The 14,543-nt window shown below is 55.3% G+C and overlaps 2 protein-coding genes across 5 annotated transcripts in view; one reads left to right on the top strand and one right to left on the bottom strand.

The window, feature by feature from the left end:
* Positions 1-2,367, top strand: part of NELFCD (negative elongation factor complex member C/D) — a 14,334-nt gene extending 11,967 nt beyond the window's left edge. For 2 of the 3 annotated variants that reach the window (XM_032257150.1, XM_032257148.1), the window contains 5 exons: positions 254-368; positions 701-796; positions 874-1,014; positions 1,356-1,485; positions 1,876-2,367. In XM_032257150.1, the coding sequence (XP_032113041.1) occupies positions 254-368; positions 701-796; positions 874-1,014; positions 1,356-1,485; positions 1,876-1,910 (517 nt within the window). In that variant the 3' untranslated portion in view covers positions 1,911-2,367. The remainder of the gene's footprint in view (positions 1-253; positions 369-700; positions 797-873; positions 1,015-1,355; positions 1,486-1,875) is intronic. The other variant, XM_032257149.1, reaches the window with a different exon arrangement.
* A 52-nt stretch (positions 2,368-2,419) lies between these two features.
* CTSZ (cathepsin Z) lies at positions 2,420-14,513 on the bottom strand. 2 transcript variants are annotated; one of them, XM_032257153.1, is made up of 6 exons: positions 14,246-14,507; positions 13,562-13,725; positions 8,758-8,937; positions 5,129-5,279; positions 3,921-4,083; positions 2,420-3,032 (listed from the first exon to the last, which is right to left on the bottom strand). In XM_032257153.1, the coding sequence occupies exons 1-6, from the start codon at positions 14,386-14,388 to the stop codon at positions 2,922-2,924; spliced, it is 912 nt and encodes a 303-aa protein (XP_032113044.1). In that variant the 5' UTR covers positions 14,389-14,507; the 3' UTR covers positions 2,420-2,921. The 2 variants fall into 2 exon arrangements, with proteins under 2 accessions (XP_032113044.1, XP_032113045.1); XM_032257154.1 differs by lacking the exon at positions 8,758-8,937 and having other exon boundaries at positions 14,246-14,513.
* Positions 14,514-14,543: the final 30 nt, after the last annotated feature.

The following is a 14,543-nucleotide window of genomic DNA, read 5'->3' as shown; positions in this document are numbered from 1 at the left end:
ATGGGGGCACACATCAGTAGTCCCAGGTACTTGGGAGGCGGCAGTGGGTCCTGATTGTCCCACTTTCCCCCCGCCGGGGGGACAGGGGGAGCCCCTGTCAAAAAAAAAAAAAAAAAAAAAAGGGGAGGGAGGATTTATTGAAGGGTGAATGATAGAGTCGTTTGAGTTTGTTTTTAACCTTCCTTTAATGCTTTTCTAGCATATTTTGTGTCTTAAATTGTTTTGTAAAGGAAGCATTCTGCCTTAACTGTAGGTTTCCAGTGGTAGCAATGGGTGTGCTGAAGTGGGTGGATTGGACTGTATCAGAGCCAAGGTACTTTCAGCTGCAGACTGACCACACCCCCGTCCACCTGGCATTGCTGGATGAGGTAAGAGGGCGGAGGCTGTTCACAGCGTACACTGGCTGTGTCTCATGCTATTTACTTTGGCATGAACATTGCATCTATTTAGTGAGTTTGGGGATATTCTTTTCAAAAATAGTTATTTCTGTCCTAAATGAGGATTTTCCGCTTGAGGACCTCGATTCATTGACTGCAAAGATTTCTTAATCAAGTGTTACTGGAAGTTAAGGACCACGGCTTGGGTGTCAGGACCTTCCTCCTCAGCGATAAGCTTTTTGGTGGCTGTGACAGTGCCCGGTTTCTCAGTGTGCCGAGTGTGACCACACTGCTCAGCGAAGCTCCCTCTGGCCTGTTTGTAGATCAGCACCTGCCACCAGCTCCTGCACCCCCAGGTCCTGCAGCTGCTTGTTAAGCTTTTTGAGACCGAGCACTCCCAGTTGGACGTGATGGAGCAGGTGAGTGGTGCCCGTGGGGTCGCCAGGGGGCCGGGGAGGACCTCTCTAACCAGCTCCCTGTCCCCCTTCTTCTGCAGCTTGAGTTGAAGAAGACCCTGCTGGACAGGATGGTTCACCTGCTTAGTCGAGGTTATGTACTTCCTGTTGTCAGTTACATCCGAAAGTGTCTGGAGAAGCTGGACACTGACATTTCACTCATTCGCTATTTTGTCACTGAGGTCAGCAATGCACCGTTGGTTTCATGTTTCATACTGTTTATGCTAGCACTTTGGCTTAATTTAGTTCATTTTGTACCTAAGAACTGTGCTTTTTGATGTGGTGGTGACAATGACAGATACCCATTTACCAAAAAGCACCTCCTGCCTGCAGGAGCTGTATTACACACTTTACCTCCATTACCACCCTGGGTGTCTTAATGTTGGAGACTGGTGGTGTCACCGGGGAAGCCAGGTGGTGGCGGGGGAGGGGAGATATTTTGTAAACTGCCATTTCACCGTTATGTCAGTGCACGCCCTGCACTGCTTGTGCAGAAGAGGTCACCCCATGCTCCCCCATGCAGGTGCTGGACGTCATTGCTCCTCCTTATACCTCTGACTTTGTGCAGCTTTTCCTCCCTATCCTGGAGAATGATAGTATCGCAGGCACCATCAAAACCGAAGGCGAGCATGACCCTGTGGCGGAGTTCATAGGTGAGGCCCAGTGCCCAGCCCTTTGCTGCAATAGAAAACGGCAGCCGGGCACAGTGGCTTATGCCTGTAATCCCAGCAGTTTGGGAGGCCGAGGCGGGCAGATCACATGAGGTAGGGAGTTTGAGACCAGACTGACTAACATGGAGAAACCCTGTCTCCACTAAAAATACAAAATTAGCCGGGTATGGTGGCACATGCCTAATCCCAGCTACTTGGGAGGCTGAGGCAGGAGAATCGCTTGAACCCAGCAGGCGGAGGTTGCAGTGAGCTGGGATCATGCCACTGCACTCCAGCCTGGGTAACGGAGCGAGACTGTCTCAAAAATAGAAAAAAGAAAATGTCATGTTCTGCTTCCTGTTTCTAATGCAGTCAATGTTTTCCTCGTTAAAGCTCACTGCAAATCTAACTTCATCATGGTGAACTAATTTAGAGCATCCTCCAGAGCTGAAGCAGAACATTCCAGAACCAGTTGTGGAAAAACCCTTTCAAGAAGCTGTTGTTTTAAGCGGTGTGGGCAGCATCTTGGAAATGGGCACTGCTGGGAGAGGTGGATGACTTCTTCACAAAGGGAAATGGTGGCAGCTTCAGTGTGAAACTGCTCTACGGACAGTCCCTTTTCTGCTGTCAATCCAGTACTGCTCCTAAGTTCCAGTTTCACTGTTCATTTCCCTCAAGGCAGGCACTGGGCTCCCATTACCCTCAGGATGGATCCAGCCATCAGCCACGGGCAGCTGGGAGCTCAGACACTCGTGGACTCCTTGCAAAGCTGACCTCAAGTTTTCTCACAGGAACCCAGTTGACGTTTTATTGTAATTGTCTTAATTTGCTAAGAACAAATAATAAATAAATTTTTCAACAGCCTTTCTGCTGGGATGGATTAGGTCCTGATGTGACCTTGTTTTTGTGTGTGAATAAGGCACGATCAGCCTCAGTCTTGTGTGGAGCCAGATACTTTATTCATTTCTTGGGCGATCTGAAACGGCCATCTCCCTTCCTCCCTCCCCCACCAAGTTACTTTCAGCTGCAGACCGATTCCAAAGTGACATGAGAACCGGTGATAAGTCCGAACTGTTGTACCTCTTAAATGCCATATCGTTGGTCACCGTTGGCAAATAGAAAATATCAAGCCCTCTACTGAAGAAAAGTGAGGTCCCATCATTTCCTATCCTGCAGGTCACTTCTTCGCCGGGTAGCCGACTGCAGCCACTGTGACGCGGAGCTGTCCTGTGCCAGTGTTATAAGTCATCCCATTTTCAACTCTCAGCCAGTACCACGTTGTCCTCATGTGGACAGGCGCTCCTTCTAAATCCCAGCCGTCCAAAATTGATAGTCAGTCGCCCCCGTTCCTGCCAGCCAGCCTGGCGCACATAATCACAGGATCCCCTCATGGCTCACGATGCCTTTTCTTTAAAAATTGCTCTTCCAGTGACATGGCCTTAAACGATGGGGTCCCCAAATGTACAGTACTTCTCAATGCCAAGGTTGTAACTGGTGCCCTTTCCATCCTTATAGGTGCTGGTCACGATCCTCAACCAGCCTCTCTCGCCCTGTGAGAAGTGTGATTGCCCATCAGCCCATCTGCAGCCATCCCCTTCCCCCGACCCCTGCTGCCCCTTCTGCTCTCAGCAACCTGCCTGCTGCTTTCTGTCTCCATCCCTCAGCCCAGCCTGGGGCATCCAGACAACCCACTCAGCTGCCCCTCAGCTTTCCCATGACCCCTGTTCTGAAATACCTTTTGTGAAATAGTTCACTTGGTTAACGTTTAACATGAGGGCCCTCTGTGCCAACAGTGAATCATCTAACAAAACACACTGGCTCTAGAGCGATGACTCCTCCAGCTGCCGCTGCCCCCACTAGTACCCACCTAGTAAAAACTATGGGATTTCCTCACTTACACAGGAGCCACTTTCCCCCATTTCTAAAATGAATTTCTGTGTCTTAAACTGAATGACTAAGACTAGGTCTGCCAGTTAATTTCTCTCTCCTGGATTTTTGGCCCAACTTGAGTAGTTTTGAAGAACCTACACAGTATTACTTAGTGGGGCGGGGGCAAAAACCGTGATAGGAAAACGAATGAGCTGGTTGTAAAGGAAGAGGGTGGCAGAGCTCCTCCAGCGGAGCTCACAGGGACTTCCCCAGGGCACGAGGCAGCATCTGGACACAGTTTTGGGTCACAATGGGATTGCGGGGAGTCATCTAGGGTGGAGGGCCAGGGTTGCCGCTGAGCACCCAACATGCACAAGACAGTGGCAGCCACACAGGACAGAGAAGGGTCTGGCCCCAAAAGCCACTCACTCAGTGGCTGAGACAGCTGCAGCAAGGAACCCTCTGTCAAGGCCACGGTTTTTAACTAAAAGTCAACGGAACCATTCAAGCGAGAGGAGTACCAGGATGCTTTTTCTAGGAAAGACCTTAAGAAAATGAAAACATCTTACCCAGGGTTCACCCCACGAGTTCCGGACAATCCAGTACTCAGTCCCATCGCTGACACCCCACCCAGCCACGGAAACGACATGGTTTATGAAGGTGGTGCCCTGGTATTCGGCATAGACGCCTCCGGTGTAGTTAGCCAACCTTTCTGTTGCCATTACTCCACAGCTGAGAGCAAGCAGGTAAAGAATTACCACTTTAAATTGAGAGAATTTGCCATCATTAGACATAATCTGATATGGCCAGGCATGGTGGCTCATGCCTGTAATCCCCGCACTTTGGGAGGCCGAGGCAGGCAGAATACTTAAGTCCAGGAGTTCAAGACCAGCCTAGGCAAGATGGCAAAACGCCACCTCTACAAAAAATGCAAAAATGAGCTGGCGTGGTGGTGTGTGCCAGTAGTCCCAGCTACTTGGGGGAGGGGGCTGAGGCAGGAGGATTGTTTGAACCCGGTGGTCAAGGCTGCAGTGAGCCAAGATCACACCACTGCACTCCAGCCTGGGTGACGAGTGAGACTGTGTCTCAAAAAAAAAAAAAAAAAAAAAAAAAATCTATAGCAAAAAAGTTGTGTAAACCCAACTTAGATAATGCATATCCAACGATTCTAGATAAATTTCTGTTGTAGGCCAGGGGGTAGCTCACATTTGTAATTCCAGAGCTTTAGGAGGCCGAGGCGGGTTGATCATGAGGCCATGAGTTCGAGACCAGCCTGGCCAACACAGTGAAATCCTATCTCTACTAAAAATTAGCTGGGCATTGTGGTGAGCGCCTGTAATCCCAGCTACTCAGGAGGCTGAGGCAGGAGAATCACTTGAACCCTGGAGGCAGAGGTTGCAGTAGCCAAAATTGAGCCATTGCATTCCAGCCTAGGCGACAGAGCTAGACTGTCTCAAACAACAACAGCAACAACTTTTGTTATTCACATAGTGCCTTCCCTGGTGAAACTACCCCCAACACCACCGCCCTCAGTACAGCTTGGGGAGTGTCTCATCCACATTCCACACAACGGTCCTCGAAGGCAGACTTGCTATCAGCTCAGTTTCACCTCTGAGAAAACTGAAGTTCTTAGAGAGGAAATGATGTGGCTGGCTATCTCGAGCCTAGTGAAAAAACGGGCCAGGAGAGTGGTGAAGAATGTAGCCACGTGCACCTGCATGAGCACATGCTGGTGCTGTCCACTGCGGGACATCTCACCCGTGGGACCGCTCCTCACCTGATCGGACCATTTGCGTAGATTTCTGTCATCATCTTCTCCCTCCCAGAGACAGAGCCGTAGTCTCCCACTCTCCAGAGGGTGTAGTTCCGGATGGCATGGCACTCTTTGAATTCATTGCATGTCCCACATTGGTTAAACTTGTCACACTCTGAGGGAGAGCAAAAAAGTCAGCAGGAGGCCATCTCCTCATTAGCCCACTGACAGGCACGCCAAGCCCACTCTCCACTCTTCTCACTCATTAGCTAAGAACAGAAATCATCTGGCTATTAGGTGCTGCTTAATGGTGCTCTTCTTTCAGCTGCCAGGGAGTTAGGAAAAGCCCTTCCCTTTGGCAGAGAAGAAAAGAGACAGACACTAATTAGCACATAGTAGGCACACAGGAGTTCGCCTTTTTCCATAATACTTTATAGCTGAAAATGGAGTGTAATCAAATGATTAGCACTTAATAAAATGATTCTATTGCTGGCTGGCGAATAAATAGGCCAATATATTGGGTAACAAAAAAAGAAAAAAGCATTTTCTTCTGTGCCCATGCTGAGGGGACCAAAAAAAAAAATAATTTTCTTGTTATTTCAACTTAAAAGGTTATCAAGAATTAGGCTTACACACTTACACACACACACACACACACACACACACACACACACAGAGGGCTGGGCATGGTGGCTCACACCTGTAATCCCAGCACTTTAGGAGGCCAAGGTGGGCGGATCACCTGAGGTCAGGAGTTGGAGAACAGCCTAACATGGTGAAATCCCGTCTCTACTAAAAGTAGGAAAATTAGCCAGGCGAAGTGGTGGGTGCCTATAGTCCCAGCTACTCAGGCAGCTGAGGCAGAAGAATTGCTTGAACCTGGGAGGTGGAGGTTGCAGTGAGCTGAGATTGTGTCACTACACTCCAGCCTGGGTGACACAGCAAGACTCTGTCTCAGAAAAAGGAGGACAGGCGTGGTGGCTCACACCTGTAATCCCAGCACTTTGGGAGGCCAAGGCAGGAGGATGGCTTGAGGTCAGGAGTCTGAGACCAGCCTGGACAACAGAGTGAGACCCCATCTCTACAGAAAAATAAAAAATTGGCCGGGCATGGTGGCCCATGCCTGTAATCCTAGCACTTTGGGAGGCCGAGGTGGGTGGATCACCTGAGGTTAGGAGTTCAAGACCAGCCTGGCCATGATGGTGAAACCCCATCTTTAAAAATAAATAAATAAATAAAATAAAGGGAAAAAAAGTTAATTTTTTTTAAAAGAAAAAGCGCAACTCTTGGTTTTGCATGGCTCAGAGCTGCTGTGTTCCCACTTTTCACTCCACCTACATGGCGGCCTTGCCTGCCATTCACTGCTTTGGCATGACCTGTTTCCATCATAGTTACACATCTGTCCGGATTCCTCCTGCAGGACCACGAGCACCTTGAGGCTGAGATGCTGGTTCCATTTGTTCAGTTTGTTCCTTGCACACCAAGTGCCCAGTGCCAGGGAAAATGATGGATTCGTGGCCACATTTGTTCACACTACCAAGACAAGACTATCACAATAAGGTTGTTTTTTTTTTTGGACACAGAGTCTCTCTCTGTCACTCAGGCTGGAGTTCAGTGGTATGATCCTGGCTCACTGCAACCTCTGCCTCCCAGGTTCAAGCCATTCTCGTGCCTCAGCCTCCTGAGTAGACGGAATTACAGGTGCGTGCCAGTACGCTCAGCTTCTTTTTGTATTTTTAGGAGGGACAGGATTTCACCATGCTGGCCAGGTTAGTCTCAAATTCCTGGCCTCAAGTGATCCACCCACCTTAGCTTCTCAAAATGCTGGGATTACAGGTGTGGGCCACCATGGTCACCAGTCACACAATCAGGTTTCTGATGAGCTCCATCAGCCCGTCAGGCTGGTTGGGTTAGAAGGGCCTGGCCTGGGCCAGCCCAGAGCAGTTTGGGGTGGAGTGGGGTGGGTGTGGCCCTGGAGACCACCTGATACCTGCTTCCTGCTTCCAGAGCCATCTGACCGCCCTTCCCTCTGTGCCTTCATCTGTCCCCCTTCCCAAAGGACTCACCTGACCAGTCCAGGAGAATTCTTTCTGGCTGAACAATAAGGCCAGAGAGGCTAAGTAAGGGAGCCCCGCTAGCAGAGGGTGGTGCCCAGAGGAGCCTCTGCCATGTCAGCGCGCACAGGGCGCTGGGGCCGGCCTATATATATATAGTCTGGGGGAGGGGTGGAGACAGCCGGTCAGACAGGCAGCCGTTGAGCTTTCCGAGCTATCCGCTCTGGCTGTGAGGGAGATCTGAGTCAGGTGGCTTAAAACTACCACCAGTTGGCCGGGCGCGGTGGCTCACGCCTGTAATCCCAGCACTTTGGGGGGCTGAAGTGGGCAGATCACCTGAGGTCGGGAGTTCAAGACCAACCTGACCAACATGGAGAAACTCTACTAAAAATACAAAATTAGCCAGGCATGGTGGTGCATGCCTGTAATCCCAGCTACTCAGGAGGCTGAGGCAGGAGAATTGCTTGAACCTGGGAGGTAGAGGTTGCAGTGAGCCGAGATCACGCCATTGCACTCCAGCCTGGGTAATGAGAGTGAAACTCACTCAAAAAAACAAACAAAAAAAACTAAACAAAACTAAACTACCAATTATGGGGTTAGGGTCTGGACTTTTCTCTCCTTCGGTTTCCAATGGGAGCAGCCTGGAAGGAATGTGCAGCTACAGGGATTCCAGGCCAGCTGGGGTCTGCTCATCCACGCAGCGTCCCTGTGGCCTCAGCCACACCTGAATGTGCAGGACCCGGACCCTGGGGCGCCAGAACAGGAACCAAGCCAATGGCTGCTTCCCTCCCCACCTGCTCTCTACCAATGCTCCTGGAAAATAGACTCCTCCCTCCACAAGGCCGTCTACAACTCTCCCCTACAAAGGCCCAAAAAGCCACCAAAATGCCAGCATGTCAGAACCCAGACACCACACCCAGGGCCAGCCACAGGGGCACAGGAGCCCTTCCACGGGGCTGGAGACACCATCAGGAAGTGGATGCTTTTTTTTTTTTTTGAGACAGAGTCTCACTCTGTCACCAAGGCTGCAGTGCAGTGGCGTGATCTCGGCTCACTGCAACCTCCATCTCCTGGGGTCAAGCGATTCTGCTGCCTCAGCCTCCCAAGTAGCTGGGATTACAGGCATGTGCCACCACACCAGCTAATTTTTGTTTTTAGTAGGGATGGGATTTTACCATGTTGGCCAGGCGGGTCTCGAATTCCTGACCTCAAGTGATCTGCCTGCCTCGGCTTCCCAAAGTGCTGGGATTACAGGTTTGATCCACCACACGTGGCCGAGGATGCTCCTCAGACCACTCCTGCATCAGGCTTTTTCACTGGGCTTCTCAACAGGGACTATGGGCTCCAGTTTTCTGCTCCCCCGCTCCAGTGGGTGCAAGGTAGCTGGCAGAGGTGGCTTCCACAGGGAGAGGATGGAGCCAGCACTGGGAATGTTACCCTTCATGGTCAAGAGCACCAGCGCCCCTGGGAGCTACAACCTCTGCCCTCCCGTGATACCCCAGCTACCCGCCAGTGTGAGGAGCACGGGGTCAGGCTGGGCGCTCAGTGGAAGAGGGAGTAGAGGGGTAGGGTGGAGTGGGGGCGAGGGCAGCCGCCTACCCTGGTCCTTGGCCTGGTAGTTGTTGCAGGTCTCATCGGGGATGCCGTGCCGGTGGGCGTACTCCCACACAGACAGGTCGTTGCCCCCTTCGCAGGAGCCAGCGTCACCACAGTCGATGACGTGCTGCACAGACAGGAGGGTAGAGGGCCATGCGCCCTTCCTCTTGATGTTGATCCGATCTGCAACAGTCAGCACCCCCTGCTTGGCACCCACCCGCCCTCCACCCACTTCCCCGAGAGCACCTGGACACCTGGGGCGGGATGCAGGCGTGCCCAGCCTGGCCAGCCTTCGGCTCATGCCCAGCTGCCTGTGTCTCCCGCTCCCCGCTGACCTATTCATGGAGGTCTCTGCTTGGATGTCGCTCAACAGAGAGGCCTTCCCTGGCCTTCTTTGGACACCGTCCTGTCTGCCACACCTCCTGACTACAGATGCCATGAGAGCAGGGCCTGGGACAGGCGGTCACCAGCATCTGGCCCTGCAGACACTGAGAAGTGCTGGCCGAATGAAGGACTCAATGGACAGAGACTCAGCCACCCATGCCAAGCTAGCCAGGAGAAACCATCCCTGCCCTCGTGGACAGGGGACCAAGGTGTCAGCTCTGTGAACAAGTATAGCCCAGGGAGCCGTGCCAGCCCCAGTGATGGGCCAGATGCAGTCCCCAGGGCTGGGGAAGGCCAGCAGGGACCCTGCCCCGAAGGCCCTGGGGGTCGCAGCAGCTGGCTGACGATGCCCTCACCAACCAGGTGCCTGGGCTCACATATCCCAAGTGCAGCCAGGGAGAGCCGAGGGTGACCTCTGACCAGCCTGCTTCCCTTCCCATGTGCAAATGCAATAAAACAGATCTGAGAAGGAAACCCAGGCCCTTGTTCAGGGTCATGTCACTCTCCACCCTCCCTGCCTTCACAGCGACAACCCCTGCACCTGCCTCACGCCTCATCTCCTGCCCCCACCTCCAAGTCAGAACTGCTCCTGCAGCCTCACCTTCCCTCCCCTGGGGCAAAGTGAGAAGGGAGTCCCTCTGCCCGCAGTACCCCCTCTGAGCCTGCACACCCCCCCCGAGCCTGCACACCACCCTCCGAGCCTGCACACCCCCCTCCGAGCCTGCACACCCCCCTCGAGCCTGTACACCCCACTCTGTTTCCTGTGTCACCTTCCAGACTCCCTCACACTGCCCCAGTCCGCTTCTCCACCCGGCCTCCTCCTGGTCGCCCAGCCAGGGACCTTCTGGAACTGGCCCTACTCTGGTGACCTTGCTTCACACATCACTGAAAAGTCCCAGAGCAGACCTCCATCCTGCCGCCACTGGGCCTGCCAAGCTCTGTACCCCAAATGCTCTTTCTGGAGCAGCGGGTGGCTGGTTTGTTCCCTCCCACTCGACCGACCCAGGTTCCATCCCGTTTCCTCCCAAGGACTAGGCTCCCTCCAGCCTTCCTCCTCCCCGCCCCCTTGCCAGCCAGTCCCCTCTGTGCAGACCTGCACTCCCCACACTCACCTTTCTCACAACACCAGCGGGAGCCCCCGGCCCCTCCCACTCACTGTCACAGTTTTCTGCTCTACTCAATAGTTTGAGACGGTGCCCGACCCCTACTGCCCCGCTCCTCCTCAGCCCTACCTCTCTGCTAATGGTCACTCTCCACCTTCATCGGAGCCGGACCCCTCCGGGCAGCAGTCAGCAGAGCAGTTGCTCAGTCCTTCTAAAAGCACCTCCTGCCTGTGCTTCTGGGGTTCCACTTGGCAGTGCAGGGCGTCCCATGGTCTGCTCGGAGCCCCTTCCTTCTCCGCTCAACCCAACCCCGCAACAGCAGTCCCAGTCCAGAGGCAGAGCTCGGGTGGGCCGGCAGTTTCAGTTCTGGCCTCTCTGTCTACGCCTGAATGAAGCATCTGAGCCGGGCCTAACCTGCCCATGGAGGTGTGCACAGGCTTCTCCCACGGCCAGACTCAACCCTTCATCCTGCCAGCCCCATCCAGCAACGGGCTTACTACTCACACCCAACTGTGGGTTAACACAAGCTCCCTGAATACGTTTAACACAGATGAGGCCAAGCCACAGTGTGCAGGAGGTTGGGTGTATCAGATGCATTATCCACTCACGGTATTTTCGACTTATGATGGGGTTGTCGGGACGTGACCCCAGTTCCACCAAGTGGCATCTGTTAACCATGCAAAGTATATAGTGCCATGAAGAAAAATACAACAGGGAGGGGACTCAGGAAGTGGGGTGTCACACGCATAGGTGGCTGAGGAAGACCCCGCTGAGGTGACATCCATAGGAGGGAGGGAGGGAGCCAGAGGACCTCAGGGAGAGAGGAGGTGCCTTGCAGGAGTGGGGGATCCAGAGCGGGACCGGGAGGAGACAGATGGTGAAGATGGTGAAGGCTCTTGAAGGCTAGAGGGTTCTGTCTTTTATCTGAGTGGAATCCTGGAGGGTTTCCAGCCAAAGCATATGATCTGATGAGTATTCACAGGCTCACTGAGGCTGCCTAAGAGGTGACGGCAGGGCAGAGGCCAGGAGACCAGTGAGGGCAGTGGGTGGCAGGGCGGTGTGTCTTAGACCTGGCAGAGATGGTGGCGGTGCATGATTTCTGCATCTGCTTCGAAGGTAGAACCGATAAGACTTGTGCGTAGATTATATGAGGGACAGAAAACAGAGGAGCTGGGGACCAGTCCAGGCTTTTGCCCACATAGCCGGAAGGACAGCCAAGGATGACTGGAGAAGAAATGGGCTCTCGGGTGACAGAGGTGGAAGGAGCCATCCGACCTGGATGGCTGAGGCTGGAGGTGACAGGTGCCCAGGCCAGCAGGCAAGTGCGCGGGCAGATGTCAAGGTGGGTTCAGGTGAAGCGTTGGCCCTGGAGAAGGTGACACTCAGAACTCTACGACGACAGCTGGGGAGAGGGGAAGGAATGGCTGGGGAGTGTGGTGCAGGAGAGGGAAGCATTTCAGTGACGTGGGGACTGCCCCCTGCCCTGCTTCACAGCAGGTGACCGTGGGAAGAGCAGTGTGGTGGAGTGGCAGGGGTCAGACTGAGGCTGGAGTGTGTCCAAGGATGGAGAAGAGGAAGTGGAGGACTCCAGATATTTCCCCAGGGAGCCGAGAAGTGGGGCGGGTGGGGCCGGGGGCTCTGTGTTCCTCTGTTTCCAGTGGGAGAGCTTCCCTGCATGGGAAGGAATGGGCTTGGGGAGGGGCTGAGACGTTTTATCCTGGGGTAGAGGAGGAAAGACAAGTAGAGGACCTGCTGCCTTGGCTGGCAGATGGCTGGGGCCCCGTGGAAGTCCCCTCTGGTGGCTTCTATTCCTCAGTTAAAGAGGAAGCAAGGGCGTGGGTGCGCTGAGATGTTAGCAGTTTCAGAAGGTGGAGTGAAGCATCATCTGCCAGGAGAGTGAGTCCCCTGGGGAAATGCGGCAGGGCTGACCCCGCCAGGGTCCCGCCCCCATCTCAAGCCATCTCCTTCCTACCCACAGTCCTTCACAGATACACAGCTTGTCACCTGACCACCTCTCAGAGTTCAAGGCTCCCCATGGGCACCTGGTGATCTTTGTATCCTCCCCTCTCCCTCACCCACCCTCCAAGGCCTGGGCACTCCCCCTGAACATTGCCCAATCCTCTGCCTCTAGGCCTAGCCACACCCTGCAGCCCAGCCCAGGTCTCCTAGACCTTCCAGCTCCATCCACACCCAAGGGACCTCTGAACCAAGGGTCAGGAGTGTGTTCCAGCCCCTGGGGGGAGATGCCACAGATGCCACAGCTTCAGTTTGCTGGCTCTGGGGTCCAGACCCCACCCCCAGAGCAAGACAAACCCCAACCCCTCATTCACAAGACAAAGCCCATTGACATCCTGGCACAAAGCCCAGGCTTCCGGGCTCAAATCTCAGCCGTCACTTACACTCTGCCCAAACCTCCCGCTCTCCCTGCAAAGAGCCTGTTTCCTCATCTGCAAACTGAAAGCGATCACGGCATCGAGGAGGCATCGGTGAGATGGAGCACACACAAGCGCGTGGCCCACAGCAGCCACATAGTCAATCCTCTCAACACGGATGTACAGCAGGCCCGACCCATGAGGACCAAGGCCAGGGAGGAGGCAGCAGCGCTGGTGGGGCCACACCCCCAGCCCACGCAAGTCCCATCTCCAGAAAATCCAGGCTCTTGGACCCTATGCTGTGACTGGAGAGGGGATGGCAAGGTCCCTCCCAAATGCTGTGGAGTGGGCCTGGGGCTGGTTTGCAGCTGTCCCTTCTGCCTTCTCTCCCACAGCAGGGCACAGAGCCTCATCGATAGGGTGGGCCTCAACTTCCCCTTCCGCTTTGCTGAAAGCCTTCCTACCCCACTGCGGCCAAAAGCCTACAATAGAAACCTGCCAGGCTGGGGGTGGTGGCCAGGTTAGGCCATAGGCTGTAGCCAGCCAGCCTCACCCAATATTCCAGGCCCAGGACAGGCCTTCATTTGTGCTAAGAAGCAGTTGACTCTGTATCCTCAGTTACAGCCTGGGGACTCGGTGATTTTTTATTCTGTCCATCCCAGTGTCTGAGGTCCCAAGCTTTGGGGGAGTGAGGGCACCTGACAGCCACTTGTCACTGGGCTTCGGTCCTAGTCCTGCCAATCACCCAAAGGCCCCAGAATGACCCAGCTTGTATCACCTTGGCAGAGGGTGAAGGCCCGTGCCCCGTGGCCTCAGCACCCCAGCCCGGGCTGAACTGGCATTGATTGACTCACAGGCCGCTGGAACCTCGGGCTGAGCTGCCTGGGCCTGTAAAGAGGCAGCCCGGATGGGCTTTCCTGGCCCACAGTCAAAGGGGGGGCCACTCACCCGCCATGGCGCTGGTGCTGGCGTGGGCCCAGCAGGAGCCGCAGTACTGGGGGATGTGCTGGTTCCTGGTGATGCTGGCATAGTTGACACCACCCACGTTGCGCCAGTCCCAGCTCTTGGGCAGATCCTCTGGCGACAGGTACTCATGAGGCCGAGGGTATGTGCTGGGAAGAGAACATCCCCACCCAGATCAGTGCTGGGGGTCCTGGGGCTGCCAGGCCGGCTTCCGGGGCCATGGGCCCAGGAAGCTCTCGGTAGGGCCCTCCCGCCCTTCCCAACACCTGAGGGCATGGGAGCCGGGCCACAGTCAGCAGGTGTGAGCCAGGTGTGGGCCCACCTCACAGGAGGAGGCCCCAGGGCCCTCAGAATGTGAAGGAGGCAGGGCACCCCTGAAACGAGGGAACCGGGGTGCTCCCCCAGCCACGCCGCGCCATGGGGGCCATCCCCAGAGGCCGAGGAGGTGGCGCTGGTTTGGCTTTCCGGCCAGGTGGGGCTTGTCCAACGCCACAAACATCAGGGCTCTCCCTGGATGTGGAAGAGGAGGAGCGACCCCCAAAACGAAGCGGCTGGATCTGACCTTCCACGGCCTAGTGGCGAGGCAGGGCCCCCAGGAGGCAGAGCGCGCGCCCGGCCCGGGAGCTGGGCCTCCCGTCACCCCCGGGCCGCCTCCCCGCCGGTGCCCACCTGCGCCCCCGTGGAGCCAGCGGGTCCCCGCGCAGGGGCCGGTAGCAGGTCTGGCCCTGGCGGAAGTAAAGGCCGCCCTGCGCAGCGCCCGCCAGCAGCATGAGCAGGAGCAGCGGCCGCCAGGCCGGCCCGCTCCCCGCCATGGCCCCGCGCCGCCTCTCGGGTCCCGCTCCGGCTTCTAGGTCCCGCTCTGGACCCCGCTCCGGTCCCAGATCCCGCGCCGGCTCCCGCCCTGGATCCCGCCCCGCACCCGGCCGACCCTGCGCTTTGGCTCCTGCCCCGCTCTGCCCTTAAGGCG

Source organism: Sapajus apella, unplaced genomic scaffold, assembly GCF_009761245.1.
Source record: "Sapajus apella isolate SASKATOON/1434 unplaced genomic scaffold, GSC_monkey_1.0 scaffold96, whole genome shotgun sequence".
Classification (NCBI taxonomy): Eukaryota; Metazoa; Chordata; class Mammalia; order Primates; family Cebidae; genus Sapajus; species Sapajus apella.
The sequence above is the reverse complement of the archived record's forward strand: the minus strand, read 5'-3'. Positions and strand labels throughout refer to the sequence as shown.

Coding starts and splice junctions, on each gene's coding strand:
- CTSZ (XM_032257153.1), bottom strand. CDS start 14,388: ATGGCGGGGAGCGGGCCGGCCTGGCGGCCGCTGCTCCTGCTCATGCTG. Junction 13,726..14,245: donor CTGGCTCCACGGGGGCGCAG/GTGGGCACCGGC, acceptor TTCTCTTCCCAG/CACATACCCTCGGCCTCATG. Junction 3,033..3,920: donor ACTCGTGGGGTGAACCCTGG/GTAAGATGTTTT, acceptor CACTTCTCACAG/GGCGAGAGAGGCTGGTTGAG.